This window comes from Podarcis gaigeae (assembly GCF_964106915.1).
Source record: "Podarcis gaigeae genome assembly, chromosome: 2".
Classification (NCBI taxonomy): domain Eukaryota; kingdom Metazoa; phylum Chordata; class Lepidosauria; order Squamata; family Lacertidae; genus Podarcis; species Podarcis gaigeae.
This window is the reverse complement of record NC_139679.1, coordinates 121708733-121727601: the sequence shown is the minus strand read 5'-3', so window position 1 is coordinate 121727601 and position 18869 is coordinate 121708733. Positions and strand designations below refer to the sequence as shown.

The 18869-nt window shown below is 43.5% G+C and overlaps 2 protein-coding genes across 3 annotated transcripts in view; both read left to right on the top strand.

Annotated features, from left to right (window-relative positions):
- The window catches only part of LOC310837431 (vomeronasal type-2 receptor 26-like), a 69576-nt gene that overhangs the window by 17483 nt on the left and 33224 nt on the right, over window positions 1-18869 (top strand). Inside the window, exons 3-4 of one of the 2 annotated variants that reach the window (XM_083724017.1) lie at window positions 3916-4042; window positions 6386-8021. In XM_083724017.1, coding sequence (XP_083580143.1) covers window positions 3916-4042; window positions 6386-7299 — 1041 coding nt within the window. In that variant the 3' untranslated portion in view covers window positions 7300-8021. Of the gene's footprint in view, window positions 1-3915; window positions 4043-6385; window positions 8022-18869 lie in introns of those variants that run through there. The other variant, XM_083724015.1, reaches the window with a different exon arrangement.
- Window positions 17114-18869, top strand: part of LOC310837308 (vomeronasal type-2 receptor 26-like) — a 55841-nt gene continuing 54085 nt past the window's right edge. Inside the window, exon 1 of the mRNA XM_083723681.1 lies at window positions 17114-17209. The gene's annotated coding sequence lies outside the window, so the exon portion shown is untranslated. The remainder of the gene's footprint in view (window positions 17210-18869) is intronic.

The following is an 18869-nucleotide window of genomic DNA, read 5'->3' as shown; positions in this document are numbered from 1 at the left end:
TGAAAATTGATTAAAATCATTTTTTCTAATAATTAATTTGGGAAAGTTAGGGGGGAACTTTCAAAGCACAAACTAAGCTATGAAAAATTGTTAAGGAGCACTCTCTTACATAAAGATTAATTAATTACAATATTTATTGCATAATATTTGTATATTGCTTGACTCCTGAAAAGAAACCTCAAAGCACTTTACAAAAAAGTTAAAATAAAAAAATGATCACTAAAGAAAACCCTTATTTAAAACATAGAAAGTTGAAATGACAATAGGATAGCTTAAAGCCAATTAAAAGGCATGCTAGCTTTCTGCAATTGCCAAATGCTTGCTAGGATGTGTCCTCTATTTGTGTTTATTTGAGTCATACGTCCTGTGAATTTATAACCTGATAAAAGACCTCTTGTAATGACCAAAAGCTTGTTATCTTTAGCTAACACGAGGCCTCTGCCTCAATGTCCTTGATTTAGGACAATTCTCATGAAATTGGTAAGATGTCTGGAACCTTCCTCAAAGAAGAAAAACAAGACTACATCCCACAAAATATCCAACTTCAGGAAAGGATTTTCTCAATCATATACCCAGGAAACATCCTGCAACAACCCTGATATCATGTTTTCTAAATGCTGGCATTTTCTCTGCCATTCTAGCTTCACACTTTCTTGAAAGAAATTTGGATTTCCAATTCATCCATAGGAGGGATATATTCTGATCAGAATGGGGAGCTGACTGCCAACTTTGATATCGTGAACTGGGTCGTATTTCCCAATAGATCTCACAGCAGAAAGAAAGTTGGGAGCATCGAGGGACACGCATATTCCTACATAAAATTCTCCATTAAACCAGAAGCCATTGTTTGGCCTGGGAGCTTCAGCAAGGTCATTGCATTCATTCAGTCAGTCAGTCTTTCTTTCTTTCTTTATTTCATTGCATATATATCACTGGGGAACAATTTTTTTTTTTCATTTTCTGTTGCATTAGATTTTTTGACTGTTCATATATGTTCTTTCAATGCTGATTTGAAATCTGAAATCGATTTTCATGTACATGCTATAGTTATCTTTCAATTTCCAACTTTTGCTGATTTGTCATATTTACACTGGGGATAAGTGGACCGTGACACTTTGATCTACCCTAACCACATGGTAATTATTGTTATGCAAACTTAATTTTTCTTTATTTTTATAGTTTTGTAATCTAAATATTTGTATTTTTCAGATCGGACCATGGCTTCTTCAAGTAGACAAAAATGTGTAAACAAGCCTGGTGCCTTTTGTTATGTATGTGGCTACACACTTCCTCATCAAAGACACAAAAACACAAGCAGTGTTTGTGAGGTGTGCCCATAAAAGCTATTTTGAAATTCCCCTGGGCAACCAACACAAGAAATGGGCTCCGCATATTGTTTGTCACCATTGTGAGGAAATGCTTGGAGACTGGACAAAAGCAAAACGGAAGAGTATGCCTTTTTGGGTTCCCATGGTTTGGCGAGAACCCAAGGATCACACAAGTGACTGCTATTTTTGTTCCCCAGTGGTATCTATAAGCTGTTGTTATTCAGGTACTTGGTAAAGCCTTTCTGTTGTCCAAGCAAGAAGTTGACCATTTTGAGATCCACACAGATGATCCAGTTATGCTCCTCACCATGTTCATTTCCTTCATCTTCAGAAGAGACAAACCCATTAAAAACTGGAATTGGGAGTTCCTCGGAGTGCAGGATGGGTCTAATTGCTGAAGGAATACTGGGATAGGGGACAGAATGTCGGTTTTTCTTGCCGATGCCCTTCGTATTGACCAGACAAAATTAGCATGCAAAAGGCATCATGCTGGTTTACACATTTTTGTCTACTTGAACTATATATGGTTTTCTGCCTCTTCATTTAATCCTCACAACAACCCTGTGAAGTAGGATAGACCGAGAGGAAGTGATTGGCCCAAGGTCACCTAGGACGCTTCATGGCTTCATGGGGATTTAAACCTTAGTCCCCCAGATTCTCGTCCAACCCTCTAACCCTATGGCACAACTGGTTCTGGTTCCCTTGCTGTGACATCTATTACGTTCTGATAATACACTGATAGGAGCCATTTTTAGGTTAACCCTAAGTGGGCCCTGTGCAGAGTGAGACCCACTCCTGGTTGTGTAGAGCACTGCTGTTTTCCCTCTGTTTTGCCCTCTCTGTTTTGCATAGCAAATCAGATGGAGAGGGGCAAAGAGAGGAGAGGTTGCTCTTAAGCTTGCATTTTCATCTATCCCTCTGAGTGGATGAAACAAGGACATCAATGGGCCAAAGGTTGGCAGTGTGGGCCTAACTGCCATGTGGGCTTTATCAGCTGCCCAATAACGGCAACTGCTTATAAAAGCACAACAATACACACCATAGTATAGGGCTGCCATTCCTACGTGTTATCTCAGACACATCCAAGAATTGGGCTGCAGAAATGGCACCCAGGCAGCTTTTTGCTTAAACAGAAAGCTGTACTGGAAAAATCAAATGTATGACAAGTAGGGCAACTAAAATAATAATAATAATAATAATAATAATAATAATAATAATAATAATAATTCAAAGAAAAGCACAAAAAAATTGAGAGTGGGGGGGAAATAAAGCTCAATACAGTGGAACCTCTACTCACAACAATAATCCCTTCCTTATAGTGGAATGGTTTGCTGGTAGAAGCGCTGTTGTGTGCAGGTGCATTTGGCGGCAGCCCACTTCTGTGCATGTGCAGACGGCAGCAGCCGCTTCTGCGTGTGTGCAAGTCGCAGCAAACCCAGTGTTTAATTCTGGGTTTTCCGCGGTAGCAACTTGGAACGGGCCTAAGTAGAGCAGGACGTAAGTAGAGGTTCTACTGTAACTTTGTCCTGAATATGGCAACCCTATCATAGTAACAAACAAACAAAAAAATAAACATCTGTCAGGACTGCCGCTAGGTCCCAGCTCACAGAGGACCAACGCCCAGTGGATATTATATACAAAAGTCTTTATTGAAGTTTAGTTTCCATTTCCAAGCTCTGGGCGCGCAGACCCACGTCTTAACGCTAGACCGGCTAAGTCCCCTCTGACTCGCTGCTAAAGCCACACCAGTTTAAGATTCTCGCTTTGCTCCACCTCCTACACTGCTCCTTCCTACGCTGGGTCCTTCTGCCCTCTGGGGTTATCTCCTTCCTTGATTCCTCTGAAGCTGACCCCCCTGAGTCCCGCCCTTCCTTCCGGCGGGCTTTAGGACCTGGCTCCCTGTCAGGACTCCCTGCTGTGCCGCTCGCCTGTACATTTGAACTTGGCGCGCGCGCCCAGCCGGTAACCTTCCTTCTGACCGTTTCCCCGCTTCCGGATGTGGGCGTGGCCAGCCCTGCCTCCTCTCCTCCCGCTGGTGGCAAGAACACTGGTTCCGACTCCTGGGACTCCCCCTCCCCACTGCGCTCTGGTGGGGAAGCTGGTCCTGATTTCCAACTGCTGCTCAGGGACTCCCCGCTGGCCCCTCCCTCTTGAGGTTTCTCCCCTGGAATCTCCCTTGCTCTGGCCATCGGTGCTCCCTTCTGCGAGTCTTCCGAATCGCTAGAGAGGCTTGCGGAATGACTCTGGCAGCTGTCACTTCCTGCTCCCCCTTCGTCCTCTTCCTCCTCACTCTCCATTTGCTCCCCCTCCTGTGTCTCTCCTTCTGAACCCCTGACAACATCAAATACAGTTTGAAATGGCAACGTTTGTTTGATCTTTTGTGTTCAACAATTTAAAATGAAACTTTATACAAGTTCTCCACAGTCCAACAAAATTTGGAAGGGTCTCATTCCCATTTTCAGCTTTCTAATCTGGCCTCAGTATTCTAAAAATGATATTTATTTGAGCATTGTTATTAGTCAGGGCCTTCAGATGATGTCTGTAATTCATGCTGATATCCTTTTATGCTCTTTCTCCTTGTTTTTAGGTTGTGCCTCGTTCAAGATGCACCGAAAGCTGTCGCCCAGGATATGCCAGAGTTGATAAAGAAGGGGATCCCGTTTGCTGCTATGATTGTGCTCCTTGCGCGGAAGGGACCATCTCCGTTCAGGAAGGTGGGTGACTCCAGAGAAAAGGGAGAGGCTTGCTGGATCAGGCCAAAGGCCCAGGTGGTCCAAAGCCCTGTTCTCACTATGTTGAACCAGAGGCTTATGAAAAGCCCACAAGCAGGGCCTGAGCACAACAGCCGTCAAGGGAAGGAAACAAATATTGACGCCTACAGAAGTTGGGCACTGCCCCCTCTCTGCTGAGCGGAAGCAAAATTCCAGGGGGCTCCAGGGATCACCCAGAGTTCATGCTCCTTTGGAGAACTGAAGACTCGGGGAAACTGTTGTAGCTTTAAGAAATATGATTTATTCACATATTTACACCTTCAATCTGCATGGAGGGAGTCCAGATCTTAGCACATGATCAAGAGGGACTTGTTCCCCATGGCAATGCAGAACTCGAGTGCAAGAAATCTCTCCTAACCATTTTTCAGCCACCCTAGCCAAGACGGGTCCCTCCTTGTTCTCTGCCTTATTCTTCCTAGCCTACCTTGCTAAAGGCTGTATTTTCCTGATAGCTCAAATGCACACCCCATCACCAGGGCAACCTCCATCTGCCCAGGCCCAGATGGGCCATCAACAGCTTTTTGTCGTGTTAGAGCCTCTGCCCCATGTAATGTCCTGGCTTGGAAAGAAACCTAGCCTGTATTTTCCCACTGACTTACAACCTTCAATACTCCAGACCAGGTGTCCTAAAACTAAGGACCTAGGGCTGTATCCGGTCCACCAGGGTCCTGGACCCGGCTCACCCGGGTCGGAAGGGGATTGTGGAGGAAGAGGTGTCCCAGACTCCATGCGCCCCGTCTCCCACTCACAGCCTCCTCACCTGCCTGCGAGCGAGCACACTGCCTGGACAAGCCGGGCGTCTCCCTGCCCACCTCCCCGCCACAGAGGCCGGCAGTGCATAGGATGGGCATTGCTGGCACTGCAGGGCACCACATCCTTGCTACCGCTTCACAGGGCTCCTGCCTCACCTCCCCAGAGCCCAGTACCGGCTCTGATCCCCCAATCTGGCACTTCTGTAATGCCGCGACGTGGAGTTCATGATGTGCCAGAGGAGCTGCCCCACAGTAAGTCAGGAGTCATGGGGACGGGCGACATGCATGCAGGCCGCACCATGGAGATTTTGTTAGGGGGCATTCGGCACAGAAACATGTGTGTATACCTTTGAGAAGTTTCTGGGATTAATTGGCTGCAGCTGGCCGTTGCTATAGAGGAAAAAAGCTGAGTTTTGTAGCCTGCCTGCAGGAATAACACCCACCAGAGTTTGTGTTTATTGTTTAGTAATAAAGTCTTCGTTTTAGTTTAGGTTTTTACACCTATGGCTCCTGGAGTCACTCTGTCCCCTGCCACCAGTTGGAAATCCCCCTCCAACAGATTGGTAGGGAGACGCATGGGCAGGCTGAAGTGTGGGGATTTGGGGCTGGAGGACAGGCATACAAGCTGGGATGGGTGGAGGAGGGTTAGGGAGACACTCGGGCAAGTTGGGTCATGAGGATGGGGCTTACGGAGACATGGGTGCTGGCTGGGTCGCGGGAATCTGGGTTAGGGAGACGTGTACAGTGGTGCCCCGCAAGACGAATGCCTCGCAAGACGAAAAACTCACTAGACGAAAGAGTTTTCCGTCTTTTGAGGTGCTTCACAAGATGAATTTCCCTATGGGCTTGCTTCGCAAGGGAAAGGGTTTTTTCCCTTTTTTCCCCCTTTTTCTAAGCCGCTAATAGCGCTAATCCGCTAAGACGTTAATAGCCATGCTTCTCAAGACGAAAAAACCGCAAGACAAAGAGACTCGCAGAACAGATTAATTTCATCTTGCGAGGCACCACTGTATAAGCTGGGTTGTGGGGATGGGTGTGTGTAGGCAGACAAGGGTATAGGCTGGGTTGTGGGGATGGGGGCATGGAAGGCCTGCATGTAGACTGGGCCATGGGGGTGAGGGAGATCCATGTGTAGACTGGGTTGTAGGGATGAGCATTAGCGATATTGACCATCTCATTAACCAAAAGCAGGCCCATACTTCCCATTGAAATACTTATATGTTTATGTTGATTAAAATCGTTCATTTTAAATATTGTATTGTTTTTCCTCTTATTGTGCACTACAAATAAAATATGTGCAGTGTGCATAGGAATTCATTCATATTTTTTTTCAAATTATAGTCAGGCCCCCGACAGTGTCTGAGGGACAGTGAACAGGACCCCTGTTTAAAAAGTTTGGGGACCCCTGCTCCAGACAATCAAAATCCTATCATCTATTAATTTATTACTGATGTTTCCCAATGTATCGGAAAACAGACAGTTATGGATATAAGAATTTTGTGAGTTATGCTGAAGTCATTCTCCTTCTCCTTAGATGCAAAGCATTGCACCAAATGCCCAGAAGATCAGCATGCAAATGAGGCCCGAGACAAATGTATCCCCAAGACTATAACATTTCTCACTTATGAAGAATCGTTGGGAATTGTCCTGGTTTCCTTTGCCATCTTCTTGTCCTTAACCGCTGGTGTTCTCCTAGGAATCTTCATTAAATACAAGGAAACTCCCATAGTCAAAGCTAACAATCGGGACTTATCCTATATCCTCCTTATCTCCCTCCTGCTTTCCTTTTTGTCCTCCTTCCTGTTCATCGGCCGGCCAAGCAAAGTGACCTGCCTTCTCCGACAAACAGCCTTCAGCATCATATTTTCATTTGCTGTTTCCTCTGTGTTGGCAAAAACCATCACTGTGGTGCTGGCCTTCTTGGCCACAAAGCCAGGGAACAAGGTGAGGAGATGGCTGGGGAAGAGTCTGGCCAACTCCATTGTCCTTTCCTGTTCCAGTATGCAGGTTGTCATCTGCACCATCTGGCTAGAAATCTCCCCACCCTTCCCAGACTCTGACATGCACTCCCAAGCTGCAGAGATAATCCTTCTATGCAATGAAGGATCTGTTGCCATGTTCTACACTGTCCTTGGCTACATGGGCTTTCTGGCTGCAATCTGCTTCACAGTGGCTTTCCTAGCCAGGAACCTTCCAGGGTCCTTCAATGAAGCCAGGCTGATCACCTTCAGTATGCTGGTCTTCTGCAGTGTTTGGGTGTCTTTTGTGCCGACCTACCTGAGCACAAAAGGGAAGTTCATGGTTGCTGTGCAGGTCTTCTCTATGTTGGCCTCCAGTGCTGGGATTCTGGGCTGCATCTTCTTTCCCAAGTGCTATATTATCATCCTCAGGCCTGATCTGAACACAAAAGCACATCTAACTACAAAATGCAAAGTTGTTAGTATCTGATTCTTAGGTTCTTTGAAGAATCTTAGCGTCACATAAAATACAGTATTGCTAAAGTGGACCTGACCCTGGTGTCAGGATGCTGTCACTGGCTCTTTGCTCTCCTACTTTTAAGGCCCGCTGGGTTCTGGGAGACGGGGGGGGGGGTCTGTGATGCTTTCTGTTGAGACCGTGTCAGCAAGCTGCTGCTCCATTTCTGCCTCCTCCTCCTCTCCCATTATTTCCCAACTTTCCCCCTCATCTGCCTCTGAGCTGTGTCTTCCTCCATCTGCGATGAAGTCCATGGCTATGGTTTCCCATGGTCCTTGTGGGGTGGGTAGCAGTTGTAGTAAGCCTGCTGGTGCCTCCCTTGGTCTCTTTGCCCACTGACACATCTCACAAGCTCTCAGGTATTCCTTGTCCTCCTCTCTCATCCTTGGCCACCAGAACTGCTGCGTCACATGCTTGTGCTGCCCAAAGTAGCCCAGTTTAAGGTTGTCATGGTATTGACCCAGCACCTTGGCTCAGAGGTCTCTTGCTGGGATGTAGAGAACTTCTCTCTACAATAGGTCACCCTTCTTTACGAAGCCCTTTGCTTCATTGCTGCTTTCCTGCAGTGCTGTTAACTTGCCTCTGGCGAAGGCATCCTCTCTTGTTTGCTGCTGGAAGTTTCTGACTTCCATGACTGATCCAGCAGCTAGCTGTAGCTGTGTTGGTTTCAAGATATGTCTATACACTGGGACTGTCTCGTCCTGGAGAGAGCATCCACTGCTTGATTCTGACTATCCGACACATACTGGACCCTGAAGTCAAACCGAGCAAAGAACTGTGTGAAGTGGACCTGCTGCTGATTTAGACGACACTCCAGATCGTGATGGTCGGTGCACGCCTCCATCTTGTGCTATGCCCCTTCCAGGAAGTGTCTCCACACTTCAAAGGCTTCATTGACTGCTAAAAGCTCCTTTTCCCAAATAGTGTCATTCTGTTCGGAAGGAGCCAATTTTTGAGAGTGGAAGGCACACAGGCATAGGGTCCCCTCTTGGTCTTCCTGCAGCAGCACAGCACCAACCGATCTGTCATAGGCATCTGTTTATTTGACCAACACCCTGTGGGGGTCTGCATGAGCTAGGTACACCTCTGAGGAGAACAAGGTTTTGAGATGCTCAAATGCCTGTTGCGCCTCAGCAGTCCCCTGGAACAGCTTCTTGCCCCTCTAGCAATCCATGAGGGGGGTTGTGAGTCTCAAATAGGCTGGCATGAACTTGCGGTAATAGTTGACGACCCCTAAAACCTCTGCACGTCTTTCATTATCCTGAGCTCCTGCTATGAAAGTACGCTCTGCACCTTAGTGGGATCCATTTGCACGCCCTCAGTTGTGAGGAGGTACCCCAGGAAATCCTTGCAAATTCTTCATTTTAATGATTTATTGTGCTGGTTAATTGTTCTACGTGTCATCTTCACAATAAATTTTGTTGTAAACACCATTGAAATGGTTCTTCTCAGTTATCAGTATTAGCTGGCTGCCCTATAGCTCCTGTTACACCATCTGTCATGATTTATGACCTAACAGCCAATGAAAGTTAACTCGGGACAATCTGTCAGGATGCTGTCAGCAGCTTCTGGCTGGTTGCCTGGGAAAGTATAAAGACAAGGAAAGGTTTCTTACCGTCCTTTTTTTTATTTCAATATTTACAGAGAGAGGCTATAAAACCCAGCCTCTTAGATAATAGCCTTGTCCCAAGTGAATCTCCACCCTCGTCTCTCCCACTTCCTCATTCGTCACTACTATGGGTGATATTACGTGCCCTCTGTCTTTGAGCTCTTTGCTCTTCTACTTTCAAGGCTTGCCAGGTTCTTAGAGATGGGGGGTCCTGGATGCTTTCTAATGACTTCAACCAGCGGCCATTCCACCTTTTCATCATCTGCCACGAATACCCACAGCATTAAGCCTGGGTCTGACTGTTAACTGTCTCTCACTTTGCTGGGGTTTCAAGCTCATTCTGTCTGTGACATCATACACTGATGTCACAATGATACATCTGCATTCATCCGTGGTAACGTCACTAGCCAATAAACTCCTGCAACTAAGTCACCAGCAGCCTGGCTCTCCAGCAAGCTCAATGTTTTCTTTCATAGCCATAGCATGAAGAAGAATATGGAGATCATCAGGAGGGTTGGGCTGAGTGTTTACCAGTGTGCGGGTGATACACAGCTCTACCTCTCTTTTAAATCAGAACCAGTGAAGGGGGTAAATGTCCTGTGTGAGTATCTGGAGATGGTTGGAGGATGTATGGTGGCCAACCAGTTGAGTTCCATCTGGTAGGCCGTCTGAGACCCTACATACCCACAGACTGTCTCGCCAGAGTAGTGCATGCTCTAGTTATCTCCCACTTGGACTACTGCATTCAGGTAGGTAGCCGTATTGGTCTGAAGCAGTTGAAATAAATAAAAATAATTTTAAAAAATATGTCCAGTAGCACCTTAGAGACCAACTAAGTTTGTTCTGGGTATAGGCTTTCGTGTGTTAAGTTGTGGGTGAACATATCAGACGACACAGCGATTCTTCAAACAGCTCTTGTTGTGGTTGGGATATAAATATTAAAATAGTTGTTGCTGTTTTGATTATAAAATATGCTTTTAGTTTTTAAAAAAATCAATGAAAACACAATGGTGCTGTTTCATTTATTTTACACCTCTAATGGGTCTATAATCTGATTAGTTCTTAATGTGCTCCAGAAGCAGAAATACCATTGGGAAAGCTTCTCCTAGCATGCAAAAACAGTGATTGTGGTGGAAGATGTGTTTCCTGCAACTGGCTCCTTTCATGAAGCCGAATGTGTGGTTTGTGTGGAGACACAGTTTAACTATCCAGCAAATCCATCCAAGGCTTGGTTAGGTTTATTAACTCGTATTGTCGCCTCCCACCAAAAAGTCCCAAATTACTTGCTTTCAGACCCCTGCCTGGCTGATGCCATGCTTCAGTTGGAGTCATGGCTCTGCCCTAGAGCATACAAACAAATAACAAGTATGTGAGCATGTGCAGAGTGCTTATGGCCTGAAATGAGGCCAACCCCCGCTATTTATGCTCCTGCATGTGTGGAAAAAGGATCACTGTTCTGTAAAGAAAAGGACACAAAATGAGAAAAAAGATAAGATTCTGGAGAAAATTAAAGAATTTGAGAAGAAGTTAAGAAATTAAGATCAAATCCGAAGTCACAGCCGATTCTGAGAGAAATTAAACTCTACCAAGCACAATATTCCAAATTGATAAACCAGGAAATAGAGTGGAAAGTTAAACTAATGAAACAAAGAACATTTGAATCGGCGAATAAATGTGGGAAACTGCTAGCATGGCAGTTGAAGAAGAGACAAAAATTAAATACAGTTACAAATTTAGAAGATTGAAGGAAGAAACATCCAGAACCCTGTAGATATTAGAAAGTGCTTCCAGAGATATTTTAAAAAACTATATACTCAAGGGCCGCAAGATGAGGCTGAGATAAAACAATTTTTGAAAAAGAATGGACTACCAAAATTGTCACAAGAAAACAGTAATCCTGAACTGTAAAATAACACGACAAGAGATCGAACAAGCCATTCAGAACATGCAATTGGGCAAATCTCCAGGGCCAGATGGGCTTACCTCCAAGTATTATAAGACATTGAAAGACTATCTGATACAACCACTGATGGAGGTTAGCAATGAAATTTTGGAGGGGAAGAAGGCGCCGGAATCGTGGAAAGAAGCGTTTATCACATTGATACCAAAATTGGAAACTGAAAAGACACAACTTAAGAACTACCACCCCATCTCTCTTCTAAATGTGGATTATAAAATATTTGCAGATATTTTAGCAAGCAGATTTAAAAAAGTTTTAAATGAAGTAATTCATAAGGACCAGGCAGGCTTTCTCCCAGGTAGACATTTGTTTGCTAACACAAGGAACATTATTGATATTTTGGAACTCTTGCAAACAAATATCAATACAAAAGCAGTGTTAATTTTCATAGATGCCGAGAAGGCCTTTGATAATATTTCTTGGAAATTTATGAAGAACAATTTGGAAGGGATGGGAGTGGGACGGGGTTTCGAAAATGGGATAGACGCAATCTACTCAGAACAAAAGGCTAAATTGATAGTGAACAATGTGATTACAGAAGAGTTCAAAATTGAAAAAGGAACACGACAAGGCTGTCCTATTTCCCCATTGCTATTTATTTTGGTCCTGGAGGTGCTCTTGAACATGATTAGAGGGGACCGGTTGGTTGAAGGAATTCAGGTTGGAGCGAAACAATATAAACTTAAAGCGTTTGCAGATGACCTAGTTTTGACTTTACAGGAGCCAGAATCTAGTACGAAAAAAGTATTACAACTGATTCAAGAGTTTGGTCGGGTGGCGGGATTTAAATTAAACAAGCAGAAAACTAAGGTACTGGGAAAAAATTTGACAGTTACAGAGTCAGAACGGTTTCAGAAAGAGACAGAGTTAAATGTGGTTAAAAAAGTAAAATACCTAGGGGTAAACATAACAGCAAAAAATCTGAGTCTATTTAAGGACAATTATGAGAAATGCTGGTCAGAAATTAAGAGAGACTTAGAAAGTTGGACAAGACTGAAACTTTCCTTGTTAGGCCGAATCGCTGCTGTAAAGATGAATGTATTGCCAAAAATGCTGTTTTTGTTTCAAACTTTACAGATTGTGGACAAAACAGAGTGCTTCCGGAAGTGGCAGAGAGACATTTCCAAATTTGTCTGGCAGGGCAAAAAGCCCAGAATTAAGTTTAAGATACTAACTGATGCGAAAGAAAGAGGGGGCTTTGCCCTGCCAGACTTAAGGCTGTATTATGAATCAGCAGTTTTCTGCTGGTTAAAAGACTGGCTGCTCCTCGAGGACACTGATGTATTAGATTTGGAAGGTTTTGACAATGCGTTTGGTTGGCATGCATATTTATGGTATGACAAGGTTAAGATTCATAAGGCTTTCAAGAATCATATTGTCAGAAAAGCAGTGTTTAATGTCTGGACAAAATATAAAGACTTATTGGAAAATAAAACTCCAAGGTGGCTTTCACCATTGGAAGCTAAGGCCCGGAAAAGGCTCAATATGGAGGCCAAATGGCCAAAGTATTGGGAAATACTAGAAAAAGATGGGGACAATTGGAAATTGCAGAGTGAGGAGAAAATGAAAGACAAAGTCCGAGATTGGTTACATTACGCTCAGATTAAAGAAGTTTTCAAACTCGATAAAAAGTTAGGATTCCAGGTGGAAAAATCGAAGTTAGAAACGGAATTGTTAGAGCCTAAGACTAAGGTACTTTCAAGAATGTATAACTTGCTGTTAAAATGGAACACACAAGATGAAACGGTTAAATCGGCTATGATAAAGTGGGCACAGGACATTGGGTATAATATTATGTTTGAGGACTGGGAAAGGTTGTGGACTACTGGGCTGAATTTCACTGCATGTAATGCTTTGAAAGAAAATGTAATGAAAATGATATATAGATGGTACATGACCCCAGTCAAACTTGCAAAAATATACCACTTGTCTGATAACAAATGTTGGAAATGTAAGGAAAATGAAGGAACGTTCTTTCACCTTTGGTGGACTTGCCCTAAAGTGAAGGCTTTCTGGGAAACGATATATAATGAGTTGAAAAAGGTATTTAAGTATACCTTCCCTAAGAAACCAGAGGCCTTCCTATTGGGTATTGTCGGCCAAGGGGTGTTAAAGAAGGACCGAACATTTTTTATGTATGCAACAACAGCAGTAAGGATACTCGTCGCTAAGCATTGGAAAACCCAAGATCTACCCACACTGGAAGAATGGCAGATGCAACTGATAGACTATATGGAACTGGCCGAGATGACTGGCAAAATCCGAGACCTGGGAGAGGAGACAGTAGAAGAAGACTGGAAAAAATTTAAGATTTATTTGCAAAAATATTGTAAATTGTATGAATGTTAAGCAGGATGTTTGATTATAAACAACTTGGCACCATTGAAACAGACGAAGTGAACTATGAAGATAAGTCAAATTCAAGAAAAAACAAATTTTTAGATAATTATTAGGCTAAGTTTAATGTTTTAAGGAGTGAAAAAACGTATCTAAAATTTTAGATATAACATTGGAAAATTAGATTGTAAGGATGGGGATAAGGTGATAAATTGCTGGTTTAATTTTTATAATGTGGAACGCAGGAGCGGGAGATGTGAGGAAGTCCAAAGAAGATAAGAAAATATGTTATGATATGTAATATTTTTGCTTGCTTTTTTTGTATATTGTAATCAAAAAACCCTTAATAAATATTATTAAAAAAAACTATTTTTGATTAGACCAAAAAAAAAAAAGGATCACTGTTTCCTGTCTGCACTTAGGGGTGAGAGGATTTATCTCACAGAACATAAATAGGCAATGCAACCTAAAACCAAACAAAACTTAACATGTTAGACACTGTAAGGCAACAGAAAGATTTTCAAACCTTTATTATGTCCCTCCCAAAAAAGTTTTTTATACATGCATGCTTAATCATTATTGGCATTCTAATCCTGCTCCACAAATATCAAGGAGAAGACAGATCCTGCCTCAGCTCGCAATCTAAGAGACACAACAGAAAAGTGGACTGGGAGGGAAAAGGGGAACAGCAAGTTCTGGCAGCCATTCTTAGGCTCTCAGGAGAGCCAATGTAAAGACCATGTAGTCTCATCTCTCCTTCACCCTGATGAAACAGCTGCTGAATAAGTCCACTTATTAGGAATAACAAGTGCTGATAAGCGTAGGTTATTTGTGTTTCAAAGACCAGCTGAACTTTGGCGCCTAACAAGCTCATCAGCTGCATATTCCCGCATTGCAGAAGGTTGGACTAGATGATTCTCAGGGCCCCTGAGCCAGTGTGGTGTAGTGGTTAAAAGCAGTAGACTCGTAATCTGGGGAACCGGGTTCGTGTCTCCGCTCCTCCACATGCAGCTGCTGGGTGACTTGGGCCAGTCACACTTCTCTGAAGTCTCTCAGCCCCACTCACCTCACAGAGTGTTTGTTGTGGGGGAGGAAGGGAAAGGAGAATGTTAGCTGCTTTGAGACTCCTTTGGGTAGTGATAAAGCGGGATATCAAACCCAAACTCTTCTTCTTCTTCTTCTTCCCTTCCAACTCTATGATTTGTCAGTTCTATTGCAAGCAGTGACAGTCCCATCAGAAGATCCTTGAGAAATGGAACGTCAGGATCACCCAGCAGGATCATCCACAGTCACCGGAACATCTGATGATCCTTCAGTCTCTTTTCAGTTTCATGTTTGATAGTTGCAGTGAGTAGCTTTACACTGTAAGTGGCGAAGAACCTCCTCCCAACCCTTTTTTGCTGCAAACAAATAGCCACACTGAATTTAACATTTATGTTAATAGCCTTCCTCAGCCCAACTATGTATGCTTGAAATTCTTCCAGGGAAGGAGCAATCTTCAAGGTCTATAAGAGATTTCTCTGTCCTGACTCTTCCAACATTCAGCTTCACTGGAAGCCAAATTGAATTGAATCTCTAGTTGGCTGCTAATATACAGTGGTACCTCAGGTAATGAACTTAATTCGTTCTGGAGGTCCTTTCTTAACCTGAAACTGTTCTTAACCTGAGGTACCACTTTAGCTAATGGGGCCTCCCACTGCCGCTGTGCGATTTTTGTTCTCATCCTGAAGCAAAGTTCTTAACCTGAGGTACTATTAGCGGAGTCTGTAACCTGAAGCGTCTGTAACCTGAGGTACCACTGTATTACTAAGCTCAGGCCAAATATTATTGTTACTGTCTAAATCCAATGGACCACTCAGCTGATTGGGTTGTCTCATGAACCCGAACTTCTATTAGCTCATGTGAGTATCTCATGGCTTATCTCTGTGTTAGAGACCTCCACTGGATGCCAATGAATCTATAGTTCCGAAGCAGTGTGGTGTAGTGATCAGGGAGTTGGACAGGGGCCTAGGACACCAGGGTTTAAATTCCTGCTTAAAGTCCAAACTTCTAGTATTATTACTGGGAAGGAGGAAGACATTTTCCTATCCATATTCTCCACAGCATGCTTATAAACCTCTATCATGTCCTGCCTTGGTCCATCATAGCTATTCTATAGCTTCTTGGACTTTACTGGTCAATCTTTCCTCAAGTTTAGCAAGGCCCAGATTGACAGCCCCGTCTTTGAGTTCTCAAAAACATGTTTTGCTCTGGCTCTGCAGCTGCCCATTGAGTCACTCACCGATTCTTCTTAACCTTATAATTATCAAAATCGTGGTGATTTGTTTATCTAGTCCAGGGATTTCCCCAACGATGGCCTTGGAGTCCACAAATCACATAAGCATCAGAATCACAGGCAGAATGAGATAACTTATTGTCACAAGCCTGTAAGAAGGACTGAGTCATAAATATCAGAAGCCTGGCCTGAGAGATTTGGGGCTGGCAGGGCTCGTTTCTAAGGGAGGTTTCCTTTTTCTACCTTTGCTTCTGAAGCTACTGTAGGAGTCCAGCTGTGCTTCTAATGTTACTTCTTTCATAAGAGTGTACGACTCTTGGAGGCATAGACAGGATGATATTTATGCTGCTGCTATTTGTGCTGCTAATGCCCCATGGAGCCAGTAGGATGCTGAAAGCAAAATGCCCATTGAACCTACATATGGAATCTGATCCGTTGAATTATTACAGGCCAGGAGACCACCTCATTAGTCAGGTCATATTTCCAGCATCTTATAGAACTTACCCATTCAACTTTTTCCGACATCCCAAAAACACTGTTACGACGTAAGTGACTTTATGTTACCCAGCCTCCATTCACATTAATTGCTGTTTGCCAGAGACAGCATCTAATTTCTGCCCATCCCTAATTAAACTTTCTCTCTCCATTGCCTTTCGAATAAGATTTGGGGATTGAAAGAACCCAGTGACCCCTTAATATCCTGCAAACAGAGTTTAATTCTGAATCCTTTCCCTATTTTGGGCTACAGTTTCCTTAATACAAAGGCAGCATCTAAAGCACGGTTGATCATCTCATGTCCTTTTTCCTTGGAAGCTCTTTCTGAACTGCTCCATATAAAGATAAAAGCATTAAAGGAAAATTCGGCTTTTTAATGTATCTTTATGCAAAAGGGGTGTTTCTTCCTGGTTACAATAATTAAATGCCTTTGCAGAGCTTCCCCTATTCCCATATTACCAACAGAACTGTCTAACATAAATGTCCCATGTGGTGTTGGGTGTATTTGGATAACATCATGCTAATCTTGCATTTGCGGATTAAAGAATGTGTAAAAATCAGAATGTAAGGTGACCACCTCCTTCACCTCAGACTCTCTGGAATGTTCAAATCAGTATAGGAACCTTACTAGGTAATTCCACCACCCTAAGAAGTTAAGGTGAGTAACCCAAGATAGGGCATTTCTCTCTTTCATATCTTCTCATCCTGTAAATAGTTCTTGCCAACTTAAGGAACTCTAAATTTCAAATCTATTCACCCCAGCTCAAGCTCTCCTAAATGCTACTCCTTTCTTTGTTGGTGGATCTGGGCAAGATTCTGCTCCTTCCTAGCTGCAGAGTTTCCCGTTAGATATAACTTGTATAGAGCAAGGAGTTATTTTCATTTAATGGAGAATGGAAGGCTAAAACGATTTTTCGTGTATTCATTTATTTGCAGTTGGTCAGCAAAGGACACCTCACCAGTCCTGTCCATCTTGTTTGCAACCCAGGAGATCACCCAATATCTTAAGCATTTAGCCAATGTCACCCTGGGCTATAGCATCTATGAGGCCGCTTTTGATGTCAGGACAACTGCTGATGCCATGCTAGACAGTATTCCAAACTACAGATGTGGAAGACAGAATAACGTGTTGGCTGTTTTTGAAGCAACTTCTTCTGAAATCCCCATCCAGATTTCAAGCATGTTAGGCATCTACAAAATGCCCCAGGTGGGAATTGGAAGGGAAGAGATCAGTTATGTTTCATTCCTCTTTGCTGTCTCTCCAGCAGTGTTGAGGAACCCATTAATGCACCCAGAAGTTTCTAAACTGCAAAGCCAACCATTCTTTCAATTAGCCATGCTTGCGCAGACTGATGGGATTTGTACTTCAACAATATTCTAAGGGCCAATTTTTCCAAGAAACACAAAGAGAAGCACCCAAAAAGAGAGACTGGTGGGGTCACTTTTTTAAAATGTGGAAAGCGATTTAGAAAACCCTCAGCCACTTCTTGTCTACCTCCCCAGACTGTCATAGGAAGATGTAGTTGACAGTAGCCCCTGGCCCCTAATGAGTTCTTGTTTCTCAGGAAGACCAGTGGCTGTCTGGCAGCTAACTGACCACACAGAGGTTTAAGTGCTTGCACTCCTCCAGACTGTATAGCTGCTTAGCAGTGCTATTTCTGGGGGGACGCGGGGAGACGCATACCCATAAACATTTTGTGAAACTACCAGGAGAAGAAACTACAAATGTTTAGTTTCTTCTCTAGCATTGTAAATCGTCAGTTCCATTGAATAGCATCATGAATCACCACTTCCATTGCTACCCCCGATGGCGGCTTCCTTTCTTTTCCCAGTGTTTCCTGAGTATAAGATGGAAGCGAGAGTACCCCTAAACATATTTTTTTAGAACAAAATCACTGCTGTTTAGCATCTGCCTCTCATTCTTTGCATTGTGACTCTAGGAAAAGTTTGGGGTGCCATGACCCCTGAAGGCCCCAGATGCCCTGCTCTGCCCCAGTTCCATTGGAGCCACTTCCTTCTCTGTAAGCTCCAGGTACTCTTCTGAACTGGATTGCTCCATCAAAGGCATGGCATGCATCCAGACACATCTGGTTAGCATCTGGTTAGATGAGCCTTTGGCCTGATCATGTGATGGGACCCTTCGTGTGTATTTCTGAAAACATGACACCATTCTTTTTCTTACTAGATCAGTTTTGGCTCTGCTGCTCAGGATCTGAATGACAAAACCCAGTTCCCTTTTATCTACCGGATAGTCCCCAAAGAAAAAACACAGTACATGGGGATTGTCAAGTTGCTGCTGCATTTCGGGTGGACGTGGATCGGTCTCTTTGTTCCAGACAATGACAATGGAGAAAGGTTCCTAAGAGCCTTCACCCTTCTGTTGATCCGGAGTGAGATTTGTGTTGCTTTCTTGGAAAAAATTAATCTTCTGAAACTCTCATACTTGCATTTTAATGTATCTGCCTTGAGACAAGTCAAGGTGTTTGTTTACTATGGAGACTCTGAGCACAGAATTTATCCAATCATGATGTTACAAAGAATTCGGGAAGTGAGGGAATCTCAAGGGATAGTCTGGATCACAACAGATCTAATGGACATTGATGAGATGTTGTTTGGTGGCACAGATTACTTCGAGCCTGCCCAAGGTTCTTTGTCCTTTGTAATGAATACCAAAAAACGGACAGAACATGGCTACTATACTCGACTTTCAGATGCAACTGAATCTGTATTTTCACAGTTTTGGAAGAAAGCATTCCATTGTTCATGTTCAAACAAAGTACTGTCCGTGGAGGGTTGGACAAGATGCACAGAAAAGGAACCACTGGAAGCATTGTCCCAGAAAGAGATGGGGGAAATCTGGTCTCAAG